The sequence below is a fragment of the Halichoeres trimaculatus genome, unplaced genomic scaffold (genome assembly GCF_033239565.1).
Source record: "Halichoeres trimaculatus isolate MK-OKI-2021-1 unplaced genomic scaffold, fHalTri1.1 fHalTri1_scaffold_2, whole genome shotgun sequence".
NCBI classification, from domain to species: Eukaryota; Metazoa; Chordata; class Actinopteri; order Labriformes; family Labridae; genus Halichoeres; species Halichoeres trimaculatus.
In genome coordinates this window covers 23,293,477-23,309,548 of record NW_027437180.1, presented here as the reverse complement: position 1 = coordinate 23,309,548, position 16,072 = coordinate 23,293,477, and the positions used below count along the sequence as shown (strand labels likewise).

At 39.5% G+C, this 16,072-nt stretch overlaps 1 protein-coding gene across 1 annotated transcript in view; it reads left to right on the top strand.

Annotated features, from left to right (window-relative positions):
- fhdc1 (FH2 domain containing 1) overlaps positions 1-14,312 on the top strand; it is a 36,668-nt gene extending 22,356 nt beyond the window's left edge. The window contains exons 4-12 of the mRNA XM_074689825.1: positions 749-851; positions 940-1,025; positions 1,698-1,798; positions 3,230-3,300; positions 3,991-4,098; positions 4,790-4,860; positions 6,867-6,984; positions 7,124-7,288; positions 7,675-14,312. Of these exons, the coding sequence (XP_074545926.1) occupies positions 749-851; positions 940-1,025; positions 1,698-1,798; positions 3,230-3,300; positions 3,991-4,098; positions 4,790-4,860; positions 6,867-6,984; positions 7,124-7,288; positions 7,675-9,840 (2,989 nt within the window). The 3' untranslated portion in view covers positions 9,841-14,312. The remainder of the gene's footprint in view (positions 1-748; positions 852-939; positions 1,026-1,697; positions 1,799-3,229; positions 3,301-3,990; positions 4,099-4,789; positions 4,861-6,866; positions 6,985-7,123; positions 7,289-7,674) is intronic.
- Positions 14,313-16,072: the final 1,760 nt, after the last annotated feature.

Genomic DNA, 16,072 nt, shown 5'->3' with positions numbered 1-16,072 from the left:
ATGTTTCTGTGTTTGTTTTCCGTACAAGACTTCCTGTCTTGCTCTATCTGCACTGTGCAAATTAGAAGGCTTGCGTATCTGATCCGCGTGGCTCTGACATGCCAGAGCTGAGCACAGCCAATGTGGGTTAACACATGGACTTGAACAGAAATGTAGCTGAGTACTTAGGCTGAAGGGATGAAACTAAAAATAAATTAAACCTGGGAAAAAGAGGACAAAAAAACTAAGCATAAGTAAAAGTAAAAGATGTATTTATAAGACAAAAAACTGACTCCTTACCACAAGCTTCCATCAAAAAACACAAATAAATAAAAGCCAAATTTACTAACAAGACCTGTTAACTGAATAGATTTAAAAAAAAAAAAAACTGCCTAACATAACTCCAAAATCAAAGTTCGGGGAACACACACAGTTAGTAGTCCTCTCAAGCTCAGTGTGTTAGTAGTCTATTTGCATGTCAGTGTATTTGCATTGCTCCCCACGGTATTTTAATGACATTTGACTGTCAACTATACTGCACTGAGTCAGGGCTAAATGAGACTTCGTCATACTGGTGAGTAATATTAGGTTATGGGCAGTTTTCTTTGACATAAAGACAAACATGTAAACCTTGATGCTTGTATACCTCATAGCTCACAATGGTTTATGTAAACTGTGCGTCAGACAGTCCTTGTAACCTCAAGCAGTCATCTTGAGCAGGTACCTGTGGTATTTATCATCCAACTTATTTGACATATCCATCTTCCAGGTCCAACAGCTCCATTGTTGAAGACATACAACAAGGAGAAGGAAAGATTTATGGAGCTGAGCTACTCAAAGACCTGCTGAGGCTCCTGCCTGATGCTGAAGAGGTCTGTATTCTTACAGCAACACTGATTATAAAGACTGTATAAACAACACAGCCTTCTGAGCTTCCTCTGTATTTATCTCCACAAACAGATCAAGAAGCTCCAGTCGTTTAAAGGAGACCCAGACAAGCTGACACTAGTTGATTCCTTTATGTTCCTGCTGATCCAGGTGCCTCGGTAAGCTGATTTCTATGGTGTGTACGTGGGCGTAGTTCAACTTGAAGGGAAGTGTAAAACTATTTGACAGTTCATGAAAGAGCATTTGCATCATCCAGTGTTGTATTTTTCATCAGAGTACATTTTCATTTGTGGAAACTTTCAAACAAACCTGCTGTCTGTGTTCACACATGTTGTTCAAAGAGCTATGTTTGTATGATTGCACTATAAAGCTCTGTGCAAATTTTCTGACATTTGAAATTCAATGAAGCATAATACTCTCTACCAAAAATGTCTGAGTGATGCTACCGGCCAAGTTATGTGCTTGTTTTTTTTGTTTGCACATTATTGGGTGATGAAACATCAAAGCACAGTCACTATAATACAAATTGTACAAATTATACTGTCGATTTTACTAACCGACAGTTGTAATACAGTGCTTGATTATCAAATAAAGAGGTTAATCTAAGGAGCAAACCTAAAACCTTGGATGTTAAGAGAAGCGTTAGTATACATAGAGGTGCATACTTTAGCTTCAACACCTCCTTAGTTAAAGACCATTCATCATCTTCAGAAGGAGTCAGTCACAGCCCTCTTAAAGAATCCCATCATCCACTTCTGTCTGATCACAGCCTTCATGATAAAATTCACCTCATGGAAATTGTACCTATTTCTGTGTTTTGTCTGCGACAGGTTTGAGATTCGGATTGAGGCCATGGTGCTGCGTGAGGAGTTCTTCCCTTCCTGTAATGTAATGAGCAACGAGATTGATGTTGTCCGTGTCGCCACCAAAGGTATTAGCACACAGTTTATGCAACATTTACACACACACACACACACTAGTAACATGCTTAGTCAGGTAACCCAGATATTTGAGCCATCGGTGTGCTGAACAAAGTGTAGGAATGTGTCATCTGAGACACAAACTGGAAATATGTGGCTGTTTCATCTTTGTACAGTCTAAAGTTTTGTATTTGTCGGCTGTATGTTAAAGATGTTGATGGTACATTGTGAACAGCCTACTAGCTGTTTGATTTCAGCTGACTGATAGTTTCTTATTAGTCATCTCATCCTTTATTTTATGGAACTAAGCTGCTAAAGAATCATAACAGAGCATTCAACATGAGCTGAAGGGGACCTGCAGCCATGCTAGCAGCTCTGTGGGGCTGACTTCGGGGATACTGTTGCTTTCAGTACTCCTCAGAGAATTTAATTTACTAGTGGGGGGGAATCTTTAAGTATGTGCAACTACTTGATGCAACTTGGTAAATGTTTATGTTTTTTAGTATTCAAAGCATTAATAGGAACTAAATATGCAAGCCAACAATTATATGAAACAATTTGTTTGTGTAAACTTCCAATTAGTGGCTTTTGCTTTTACAGACCCTTCTGAGTTATTGACTTCAGTGAGTTAAAGTAAATTCATATAGATTTATACTGGCAGTAACTACCTTTTCATTTTCTCACAATTCAAATATCACTTGAACACTTAAAATGAGCTGAAACATAAACATTAGCATAACAGTGTTAATGACAATCCTCAAATTTAGAAATAACATTTTTTGATCCTTATTGGATTTAATGTTGACAATGTGCACATATTTAGCTAAGCATGTTAGCATGTTAGCATATAAATACTGGAAGGATGAATAAAAGCAGGTAAACTTCATTCACATTAAACACAGAACGGTTAAAGCATTTGTTCTGATGGGTTTCAGAAAAACAAAAGAAAGCAGCAACTGAGCACAACTATACAAGGCATTAGTTTATAGGACTGGAACATAACAGCATCCACACCCACACATTCTGGTTATTTTTAAACTAGCCAAGAAACTAAAAAAGGAAAAATATCTCGAGCAGTTTCTTTTTGCTCCAATCACTTGAGCCTGTGTCATTTTAGCTGAGTCACCCCTTGTTGCTGGATTGGATTTTGTCTTAAACCTCTTCTACACTGCTGTGACCTTTTCACTGCATTGCAGAGCTGTCAGTTCAGTGCTGCTTGGGTCAAATTGAGTTGAACTTTTCCAGCGCACTTTAATTAAATCTAACCACAGTATTTAACATTCAGCCTCTCTGATAATACTAATTCTATGTGCCAAAAACAGCTTCAGAGTGGTGCTAGTCGCTCTGTTTGGTGATGGTCATGATAGTAAGGTAGTGGGTAATGTTTGGCTGTGATCTGCTCTGAAATGTATAATTGTGTTTATATTGATCTTGCCTTGCAGACCTGATGAACTGTGAAGAGCTTCATGCTATTCTACATCTTGTGTTGCAGGCTGGCAACATCCTGAATGCTGTAAGTCCAACAGTCAGTTATGTTCTCATTGTGGTCTAAAACCTCAGCAGGTCATCTGGACTGATTCTGAATACACTGAGTTGCTGCCAAGTGATCAGCTGATTAGCAGTTGAACAGATGTGCCTGATAATGTAGCCAGTGAATGCAGACAATATCTAGTGGATATGAATTGCATTAATAAGATTTTTTTTTCCAAATGAACATTATGATGGGTTTTTTTTTTTGTTCTTTTTGAGTTTTTGAAGTAGAGAGCCACCCTAGCTTCATTTCCCTGCTGTAGCACCACATTCTAAGTTAAGTCAATGAGTTATGCTTCTAGTTTCCTGCACAGAAAAGCAGCCATACAGATATTTTTTATCTTAGTCCAAGCAAGATGGAAAACAAGCACATTTCTTAAATGTTGACCTAATTCATTAATTCTTTCTGTAGACTAGCTGAGGTCTATGGCACAGAGGGATAAGCTACACCAGGCTTTAGCTACACAGACTATACTTGTTGGCTTATGTAGGGCATGATTTGACCTTTTTGTACGATTTGTCATCAAGAAGAAAAAAAGTGGAACAGCAGCAACCATACTTTTATGCGTCTTTGAATATATTTAGGTCCTTGATTAATTTGATTTTATATATTATATATATTCTATTTATTTGAATGGTTTTTCATTTCAATTTTTTTTATTTGGGTTCTCAGGGTGGCTATGCGGGAAATGCTGCGGGTTTTAAGTTGTCATCTCTCCTGTCATTGGCTGACACCAAGGCGAACAAACCCGGGATGAACCTGCTGCACTTTGTCGCCATGGTTAGTAATGGCTGCACTTCTAATACATATATAAATTACTGGAAGCATCTTATATTAATACTAAGACCAGCACTTCTTTATTGCTACTTATTTGGTTGAATTCAGATACCTCTCTTTTCTATTTACTTCGTGTTATAACAATAAACATAAATGATATGTACATTTTAAAGTCAAGTGCTTATTTTGATCTGTTTGCCCATGTGAAGCCTGTGTATTTAATGGGTGCTGTGTACTGTATAGGCCATACACTGATTCAAAGTCAAGTATTGTGCTACTAAAGCCCTTTTAAAGACATCACCAAGGTATGTTTATGATAACTAGACGTAGATTTTGTTGTATTAATTCTTATATTAACAAGGACATATGTAGTTGACAGCCACAATATGTGTTATTTAAAGCAAAACATGGGGGCACATTTCAGCTAAAGGTCCCAGAAGAGAAGCCATTGAGAGGTATTTTTATATAAATGATTCACAGCAGACTTTCTCATGTAATCAAAGAGGTACAAAGACAACAGGATGGCAGGTGGACAGCAGATGGTTACAGGAAACAGAAAAGAGCCAAGAGACGCTGGCCAAGCTGTTATATAACCAGACAGACGGAAGGCCCTTCACACCGCAGCGATGCTACTTGAAAGTGAACTGCCACAAACATATGGATTTAAATTGTCCACCTCTTTTTTTAAACACAGGAGGCAAAGAAAAAGGATGAAAATCTGCTCAACTTTCCAGAGAATCTTCAGAATGTCCAGAAGGCAGCCAGGTACAATGGTTTCTCCCACCTTTTTTATCTGATTCTCCCAAAAGTTAAAAAGAGGTGTCTAATGGACTGAAAGGATGTTAACTTTGACTAAATTCATCTTTGGATCCAAGTTTTAACAGCATGTGATAACAGGTGGTTTGTTAGCAGAGGATCATATTAATCTGTATGCTAATGGTCAATGAGCTCAACAAGAGGTGAGAGTAGTTACTCTGCTCCTGATAGACATCTGTGGAAGCAGCTTTTAATTAATCAATTCCAAATATCTGCCCTGAAGCAAACCCTGCTTTTTTGTCCAATTCACTCATAGTGGGACCTTTATTTACTTGGGGTTTTGAAGGAAACCAAGGATCAAGGTATTTAACTAATCAGGAAAAATATTTTAAAAGTAATTGATCCACTAAGAAATAAAGTGGTTTTCTGATCTATATTATTACAGTTAGTTTTCTCTTTGTACCAGCTAAGTCACCAGGGGTTGGCTATCACAGAGATTTCCGTTTTAAAGACCCTGAGCCAAGGGCCACACTTTAACGTCTTATATAAAGTGTATTTTCTGATTCTGTCCCCCCCTGTCAGACAGACTTTTGTCTGAGCTGATTTAGGTGAAGCCTTTCACAACCATTAAGCTAACAAGAGGAAAGCTCAGGCTCTGTTGAGGTAGTTTTATAACAAACCATGATAATCTTGCATGTTTTAAATCCACTTTGATAGACATACTCTATGTTTTTAACAAACTAAACTGGTGTGTTGTTTGCAACAAGTATATATTTGATATTATTCACCTAACATGGTGGCACAAAGGTTAATCAGTAATTTGGTCCCTTTAATTGGTTGTTACATTCAAGGAAATCTTCAACTAAAGCAGCTAATGCCACCTTTTGGAAAAACAACATTACATACACAAATTAACTGAGAAGCCCCTTGTCAAATGTGAATAGGTCAGTTCATGGCAGGCCAGTGGTTTGTATCAGTACCCAAGAACTGAAATTCTAGTTGTCCTACAATTCTCACATTTACAGTTTCGATCACAGGGGAAAGAGATGTGCTGTACAATTCAATTTTCGGTTTCTACCTAAAAATCTAAAATCTGTACTTAGGGGTTTTCGGTTTAGCTCTACTACATGTTCTAGTATCTATTGGCTGTGTGTTTGTAGTTGGAGCACTTTTGACCAATGCTGTATCCACAGCCTGGGATGTGCCAGAGAAAAGATCTGTAGGAGATCAAGAGACAAATCACTTTAGCAAACTAATGGATTTACTTGTGAGCTTCTTGTCACATAAAAATATCTTTTGAATGGCTCATATAAATGTCATAAGCTGCATAAAGTCTCTGTGTCACTGACCATTTACAGTGAAACGGACACTACCAAATAAGACAACTGGCTTCACTTTAAGTACTAAGAGGTTTTTTTATCATTTACAGAGTCATACGGTGTCTTGAGATGATATTGGATGGGCCCAAAGATTGTAGCAACAGTAACTCTGTGCCATTAAAAGTTAAGATAAAATTGTGTCTTAACTTCTGGCAAAATGACCTACAAAAAAATTAGGGATACATTAGTAGCGTGCAGTTATTTTATAATAATTTGATTTAAATTTAGGTTTGTTTTTGTTGCGTGTGATCTAATTCTCAACCATTACCAGAGTTTTTACACATGCTGACATCTAACCTAAGTGCAGCACTTAGAGAGTCATTTCCAGAACGCAGTGTGAAGCTGAAGGCTGTCAGGCTCTGTCAGCTTCACAAGGTCATTTCTGAATGCAGTCAGCACAGCTCCTGCACCAGAAACAAGAGTACTCCTCCCACCCTCTCCTTCTCCCCTCAGGAGAGCTGAATATATTTTTTACAACCCTGATATCTTCACATTTAACTGATGACACTTTGACAGCATTATAAAACTAGGCAATAATGTCACTAAACAGTGTCAGCAATTTTATCGTTATACGCGTTATGTTTAGTGTAACGTATTTCTCTGATCTGATCTCTCTGTTGTGATATTTTCATCCAGGGTTTCAGTGGAAAACATCGAAGTGGAGTTTTCTTCTTTATATGTTCGGATAAAATCTCTGGAGGAGAAGATTCAAGACGACGAGGAGCTGCTGCAGCAGCTTGGGCCCTTTCTGCAGGTGAAGCAGTAGTTATGTAATACATTACATATACAGAACATTGGATCCAGGCCAGTGTACATTGCTGACTCATGTCCTATAGATGATGCCATCCATAAAAGTGTGAGACACTTAATGAATAAAAAATGTCCTGTCTTAGAGTTCAACTCAGAGGCTGCAGGACTTGAAGAGACGCAGACTGGATCTGCGGAAAGAGGGGAACACTCTCATCGATTTCTTTTGTGAAGACAAGGACACCTTCAAGCTGGACGAGTGCTTTCGCATCTTTCAAGACTTCTGCATCAAGTTCAAGAAGGCTGTTAAGGTTAGTTTCAGGGGCAGGGTCCTTGTTAATTTCAGCCTTTTGATTGTTTTAAAAATTATTTCCACTCTCAGCTGTTTCCTATTTCCTACCCGATACTATAAAAAAAAAAACTTTCCACTGTAAGACCAGCTCCTTCACCACAGGGCTTAAATTCAGTTTCATCATGACACAAGATTCAGAGCAGCAAGTTTTGCCAAGCTCCGTTTCTTTTTAAAATTTAAAGATAGCCTGGCGGCAAAGTTAGGACCCAAGTTGATGAGTTAATATCTACCAAGCTCAGTGAATCTGAATGCAGAAGGAGTTTTAAGATGAATGATTCTTCTAGTGTGATGTCAGATCTCCGGTTCCTGCTCGCCTCCAAATTTTTCCACCTTCCTCTTTTTTAGGACAACGTGGATCGTGAATTAAAGGAAGCAGCCAGAGAGCGTCGTCTGAGGGAGCTGGAGGAAAAGCGTTTTGCTTGGTCGGGTGCAGATCAGAGTGGAGGTTTTGGCCGGAGCAGCAGCGAGAACGATGTGGGGATGCTCACCAAGGAAGGCCTGCTTGACCTTTTCCAGCAGAGGTCCCAGAGTCCACATAGCCCAATGGGACGCTCTGCCAGTGCCCGCCGCCATCGTCACACCATGACCTCCATAGCAGACAGAGAACTCAAAGGATATCTGGAGATATTTGGAGGCTCTGGGAATCCTTCGGACTACTCCAAATTTAACAGTCTACCTCGGACAGGCCGTGCAGTCCAGCGGAGGACAATCCCATGGATCCTTGCACAGGACGACAACCGAGAGTTGGACCGTGACAGAAAGGTGACATCTCCACATGCAGAAACTGAGCCCATCAGCCCTCTGGCAATGTTCTCTTCCCCTGGTCTAAATGATAACGATCCCTACAACGTCAACAACAACAAATACTCTTCACTATCTGAGGGCAGCCCTGTGCCTCGCCCATTTTGTGTCTTTCAGAAGTCTGTCAACCTTCCAAACCCAACAATTACCAGCCACATGAACATTAATGTGGAGAAGCACACTTTGGTTCCAGGTCCTCAAGCTTTTGACCTGCCAAGTCCAAACAATAACAGTAATCATATGCTTTTTGTGAACCAGGGGGATGTTGTGGTGACAGATCTAGAAAAGGACCAACAGTACAACCTTGTGTGTAACAAAGTTATGGAAAGAGGAGTAGATCCCAGGGAAGTCTGGGGAGGAAAAACAGATCTTGCCCAACAGGGAGGTATCTATCCTGGTAGAGAAAAAGAAGAAGAAGACAACAGCACAGTGTCATCGACAACCTGTGATACCCCTCTGCCTCTAGATACTGCATCTGCATCCAATAAGACACGACTGTTTTATATCCTAGACTGCACAGAAACAGACTGCTCTGTCACTTTTGATTACTCTGAGGCTGACAGCTCATCTCTAATCAGAGATGGACTTCACTTCAAGAGCAAAGATCAAGAAACTCAGCAGGATCCAAGCTCCCTGTCCTCAAATTTAGACTCGATGTCTCCCAACGATCAATCTGTTTCAACCAATGAGTTCTCAGAGCCCAAATTTGTGCATGCAGCATCCATGGCTCCGTCTGCTGCCACAGAGGAGTGGGACACAGAGAGCTGTGACACTGCAGAGGGAAAGCCAGGTGCAGAGAAAGATGTGCAAAGAAGCAGCAGAAAACCAGTCCATACAAAGACTAAAACCAGCAAAGCTACTAAATTAGGTGGAAGTCGTGGTGTGCGGACACTCACCAGCACCGAGAACCAAAGCATGCGAAAAGTTTTGCCCATCTCTAAGATAACAAGGGCAGGGAGCGTCAAGAGGACAGAGAAAACTTCCACGCATGACGGTGGAGAGTTGCGTCGTCCTCTTCGTGACCAGAGCACACCACCGAGGGGCAGGAGTGAGAAGACCACGAGACCTCTTCGGCACTCTAGCCTGCCTCCAGATGAGTCAAAGTCTCAGAGGGGGAGTGGTCTTGCCGGCACCATTTCAAGATGGGCACACGATGCAACTCAGAGAAAGCCTTCTGTCCACAAACCAAGCACCAAACCTGTGAGGAATATCCCCAAGCCTCCACCAGAAGAGAAAATGTGCCGCTCCACCATGAGAGCCTTAGCTCAGGCTCAAGCCCAGGCTCAGGCTCAGGCTGGGGCCTCCTCTGAGAACAGCAGCTCTCACACTGTCAGTGCCAGAAACACCTCTGATATCCCCAGCTTTGCTCGAAACACTGTAGCTTCAACTACCAGGACAAAGAAGGACCTGGCGCCCCCAGCTCTTCCCTCCACCCCCTCTGGCACACCCTTAGTTCTCGGTCGGCATACCTCGGTGAAGCAGACAAGGTTCTCACCTACAGTTCCTAGTAGTGAAGAGCGCCCACAAGGGACAAACCTGCGACGGGTACAAAGCGTGAAAGTATCGAAGAGCAGCGCTTCAGCCAGTGAGACTCCCCCAACGCCTAACATGCGTGATGACATTCGAAAGACCAGTGGTGCCTCAGAAAAGGCAGTCCAGGCAAGAGAGTCTGTGACACCAAGCAGAAGTGCTAAACCAAGCTGGAAATAAAACAAACCAGGTGGATACTGACTTAAATAAAGACTGAAAGATAAACAGACTCTCTCCTGAGATTGATGTACACTCAGATTTGCTCCTCTATCCCATCAAAGTGCACACTTATACTTTCATAACATGCAAAAGACATTAATCTATGAAGAAAACTCAAAGCTTTCTCGCCTTCTTTGGTCCCTCTGTAGCTGACTAAATATCAGGTTTATGAACTGCAAAGAGCAAAATGCAATGAATGTGTTCCTGTGGGGGAACAAAAAACAAACTGCTGTAAACACTTTTTTGTGTCTAAGGTGGAGGGGAACCTAGGCTAACTGACAAATGGCAAATTATTTTTTCTTTGCCCGCTTAGCTGTCTATGTACTGCACATGCTAGTGTCCGATGGATGTCAATGTCAAACACTACTGACTACATTGCTGCTAAATGGCTCTACAGCGTGAGACTGGGTTTCAGTGTCTGTTTCATTCAGGGTTCAACTTTTCATACCTTTACTTGCTGCTGTTACAGTGTCTTTTGTCTTTCAGGTAATCTACTGTAGGTTATCACTCTGTTAAGTTGCTTCTTTTGATTTGTACCTCAGAAAGATCGCAGTGGCCTTGAACCAGCAGAAAAATGTAGACTGCTGAGAGAGCATGCATTGACAAAACCTGATGATGGTCTAAACTGCAATGTCACTTTTTAAAACTTCCTCATATGTTACTACAATGTATAGTGTCACAGTTTTAGGCCAGTGTAAACCAACTGTGGTACTAGTCGTACCTTGTGTTTTTATGTGTCTGTAGTTTGTTAATGTGTTAGAACTCCTCCATATTATCATGGAGTAGACATGCACGTAGGAAAAGTTTCCTGTACACTGTAGGCTAACACATGATCAACACCAATGCTGTGAAAGAAAAGCATTGAAAGCACCTGAAACCACAATGAAATGAACATTAGTCATTTCATGATCAGTTTGACATGATTCCTCTACTGTGAATATTGTTATCTCATGTTTTCTACAGGCTTGCACCTTTCTTGACTTTCAAGACTTGTCTAAACTGGTCACAAATGAGCTTAGCAACATTTTGTGCCTCTCATGTTTTATTGCATTTAAGTCTCAGGGCTGAGCATCTAAATTTGGTGATATTTGAACACTTGCTGCTGTTTTGTTGGTATTTCTCTAAACCATCAATTCCTCTAGGGAAAATAAGAATGTTTTTAGCAGTTTATCAAGTCAGAATTTTACTTCCTGTCTTAGTCATTACAAGCTATCCTCCTGCGAGAGGTTATTGGTTGAAAACTTAAAAGAACAATTTCTTTGTTTCATTTTTTAACATAGGGCTGATGAGACACTTTAATAGTTACTGGTCAGTTCAGCCTCTTTGACGAGAAAGTGGCCAGAGAACCAAAACAGATGCTACAAATCACTGCAGACAAGGGTCAATGTTTTGAGAAACCCTGACATAATGCTTTCTTTGCCAATAGGAGGCCAATTTGTTTTGCTTTATTTGCAGTGAAAAACATACCACCCTGGAATGGCGAATTTGGCTATAGCGTTAGCCAGATTACAACTGCAAAAAAAAGTTGACTAATAACACCATAAAAGCGAGATAGATCCAAAATGTCACATGTCTGGGGAATTCCCAGGAAACCCTTTAGCCAACAAATTTAAATTGCACATGTTTAACCCGTATAAACAGGGATATAAATTACAAATGTTGTGTCGCCTTAATCTAATTTGCCGTATATCTCAGCATTGCCACACTTTTCCAAAGGCTTCATTCAGTCCTCAATAAATAGTTCTCTTTGTGCATTTTGTAATGCATGTACACTGCTAATAGATTTTTATATCCATGAGTACAAACAGTCCGTTTTCGGACTCTGATTGAGGGCCTAAGCATTCAGCATCTTTTAAACTAACATTACTACTAGCTAGAAAATGTTACCAGCAGATTGTGTTGTACAGTCATAGTTTATATAAAAGATGGACATACTATATTCTTTTTTCACTGGCTAACAGCCTGCTGATCAGTCATAGCTGTGCCCCAAGTTTTGGCTAACTACGTACAATGTTTTCCCTTCATATTTTTAAAACATTTAAGTTATTTAAAAAAATAAAAATAAAAAATAAAAACCCTGGTCCAGTGTGTAAAACTAGACTTATTCAGACATACCAGGCATTGTTATGTTGGTTTTTATGGCTTGGGGTATCCTGGGCTTTGGGAACCAGCCTAAGGTGGGCATTTGAGCAACTACAGTTTTTGACAGTGTTGCATTGGTTTCATTTCTGAGCACCAAATGTTTCAGTTTGTGTACAAAGCAATGAGAGATATAGAGATTAGACACTCCCAGGCTAACAGTAGTATGTGGCTGAATGCTAGGATAAGTAGCTAAATATAACATCTAATTCAAATGGCTTCTAGCTCTTGTCATACAGTGAAGAATGATAAAAGAAGAAAAAAATTGGGAAATCATCACAACTCTTTATTCTCTCATGGCAAGAAGAGTCTGTGATGATTCTGAACTCTCTAAAGTGTAGAAAGTTTTTTTTCAGACTTCGTAGTTTTTGTTGATCTTTTTAACTGATGCTTAGCCCTGTGATTTTTAATGAAATGAATGAAAGACACTTACTTGAGATTAATTCAGCTCTGTTGACCATTTCACACCACTTGCCTTTCTAACCGCATTTGTGCCATTGCCTGATGGCAACAACACACAACTAGTCATTGCCTTAAAGCTTAATGTAGCCAATCATCACCAGTACATGCTCCTGAATTGTAAAAAAGGAAACTTTTCCATCACGCTAAGCTGAAACAGTGGTTCACCCTGTACATAATGTAAAGACAGTATTTTTCTGACCATCATCATGTTTACATAGCACTAAAATGTGTAATATATGATCTCACTGTATACATTTAAGTATGATCAAAGAGTCTGTATCTATCATCAGATGTTGAGAGTCCTGACCTGCAGTGTGTTGTCATGCTGTGTGTCTTCCTGTTCCCTGTAATGCAAATGAAGATGTCACAAAGGGCCCAGAGTGACTTTACACTCTGTGTGTGGTCTGCATGCAGCCGAAATTTACATCTATTTCTATGGAGAATCGTTTGAACACTTGGAGGCTTCAACCAGCTTTTACTTCCATTATCCTGTAATTAATTGCTCATATGAGGTGAAAAAAGGAAAAAAGAAGATTTGAGGGATGGGGAGAAAAAATCATACTAAAGACAGTAGCTGAAGCTCCTGCCAAGAACTTTGCTGCCCCCTGATTTTTTCCTGTTCATGAGTAATAAATACTTCTTACACACAATCCCACCTTGCTCTCTTTTAACAGTTCAATCACCCCAAAATAATCCTTGCTTGTATCAAAAGTCTTGATGAGCAGAGTCTGCCAACTAACCTACCCTCCGTTAGTGGTTTCAGGCACTAAAAATAACTGTAAAGAAGTAGTGGCCCCACTTGTTGATAGTCTTGTTAGTTTTTCTTTAGGTTAGAAATGTGCATTTGCATTGCTTTCTGTCTTTTTAATATCCAGTTTAAAATTTGTCACAGGAGCTTTAAAATTTATTATCCTCCAACTCAAACATATTAAAATTCAAACTTCCGTAAATAAAACAAAAAAGAAGCAATATCACTTGGTACACTTGTGGTGTTATCTCCTTTTACATTTGTATCATGTATAAGTCTAAAAACTGGGACACACTGACTTATCTCTCAGCTGTCGACTCACACAGTTTGTACAATCCGTCCTGATCTCATGGGCTCTCTCTTTTTTTAAAGTTGTCTTTTGTGTATGCCACAATGCCCCCTGCTGCCACCCCTTTAACAACCCCCCAGCATTACAATGGATGCCCTTTACATCACATGTGACTGGCTTTTCTGCTGAGGAATTTGAATACTCTCTCGCCCTTTTTACTACAGCTCACTTGTTGAAGGGTCAGGTACCATGGTTACAGTCCAAACATCAATAACTGCTACTTACTAAAAGTCCTGCAAAGCAAAAGGTCAATTCTGTGTAATGATATGTAGAGAAGTGCATTGTTTCATGTGAATACTTTTGTATGTGATCACTAATGAAGAATTCAGATGTGTTTTCTTTAATCTTTTCCTGCAGGGCTGCTCATTGTTCTCCGATATGAGCCTCCTCTGCTTTTCTTCACCAAATCATTAAAAATGTTTCTTGTTTTTGTTATGATTTCCCAACCATGTCCTCCATGCACAGGTGAGAGTATCTGGTTTGTTTTTATTTGGCTTTATGAAAAGAATCTTGTCTTCTGTAGCTTATTCAACAGGAGGTCCACCGCTCCGCAAGAGCTCTGCTCTGCTCTGTCTGGTCTTCAATCAATCTGAGGACTCACAGTAAAAAAAAGAAAAGACTGATCACTATGTTGAGCAACTGATTGTCACTGAACATTTGGCCACAGGGCTGCATTTTTGTTGTTACTTTTCTGTGGTTCATATTTCTGAAAATGACATCCAAGAAATGAATAAAAGTCACATGTTGCTGTGTAAACTTAAAGCTTAAATTCTCAGTGTGTCTCTAAACAGATTCTTATTCTTACTCCGTTTTTAAAGCTAAAGGCTGAATTAGGGTTGAATGATATACAAACATGCAACCATCTATGGGATAACTTCAATATTGACGGAAGCCAGAAGGCTGAACTAGAAAGAAATCTTAATTGAGTTATTTGTTTAAATCTCAATAATTCTATCATTTACAAAAACAATGGCCATTAACCATTTTAGCATTCCCATGTATAGATCTGATATAACACTGAATGCATAAAGGACCCTGTTACATAAACATGTAGATGGTTGGACTTACAGTAGTTAAGGCTTTAAGTATAAAGTTTGGGCAGAATTTGGCGCCACCTGTTGACAAAGCAGCACTGGTTCGTTTCTCCAGTTATTTCATGTACACAGTAAGTAGTATTCAGCAGAGAAGTCGCATCCTGCTGTCTATCACTTACACATAGGGTGCAGCATTTGACATTGAAGTATGTTACTACAGTTTAAATAAGTGGTCGTCAATTTTGGCTTAAACAGGTAGGTTTAAAACTTCCCTAGATCTTAAGATTTTCTTGTTAAAAAAAAGTTGTTGAATCAAAATTATAAGTAGAGCAATGTGTAGTGAACAACCTTTGGTATAAAATAAACAAGAATATCTTAAATAGATGATTATACTAACCGTGAGAGCGTCACCGCAGCCTCAAAGCCACTAGAGGGCAGCACAGCATTTCATGTGTAATCAGTTGTGTTAGTGACCGTTCTCTTCTCCTTGGCCATCTTTTTAAGTAGGTTTGACAACAGCATTTGAGCTTTTTTGCAGTTTCATGCGTTTACATTTATTTTTGAGTACATTTTGGTGCAGTTTTAAAGCAGGGGATGAGAATAAGGTAGTTAAAGACAACCTGAAGCAAAACAGGACCAGAGTTCAGCTCCTTAGCAAGTTCTGTTTATGGGCAAACCATTCTTATTTTGTTATGTTTAAGTAACTTAAACATTACATTGCGTTTGCATTTTTCAAATATACATATATGTGAAATATATATATATGAAACTGATATTGATGATTAGTAAATCATCTTAATTCCATGATTGGTTAATGCAAGTGGAAAGGCACTACATCAAATATTAATTCTGAAAAATGTCATTGTTTCATAAAATTATGCTTAGACCCTTAGAGTTTAGAGAGTAATGTTCACATGTGGAAAACTGTACAGAAGCTGGGGATTTTGTCAGCCATGTATGTCTTTAAACATGATGCAGATGACCTCTCAGGACCTGAGCCTATTGAAGATGGACTGAAGTAAAGGATAAAACTGTCCTCTGGCTCGTTTTAGACATTACTTTTTTATTTTTGGAAATAATTGATGAACTATTCTTTGCTGTACAACATTTACTGTCACCCCAACAATGTCTTTTTCAGGGACCTGCCATATTTCTGCAAGACAATGCCAAACTACATTCTTCACATAGTATAACAACATGGCTCTGTTGAATCTGGGTATCAATCTTCCAATCTGATGAGAAGCTCATGGGACGACCTTGTACTTTCCAGAATGGCCACCTAAGTTCTCCAAACCGTAATGTTTTGTTAGAAGAAGAGTTTCCCAGAGGAGTCCTTTACGGTAAGACCATTTTTCACCCATTGTCTTCTATTCTCTCTCTTTCACATAGAGAGTATTAATGGTTCTGTGTATTGAAAGGTATCAGTAGTGTCCTGTATGGTTCCTACTCAGTGTTTTCACA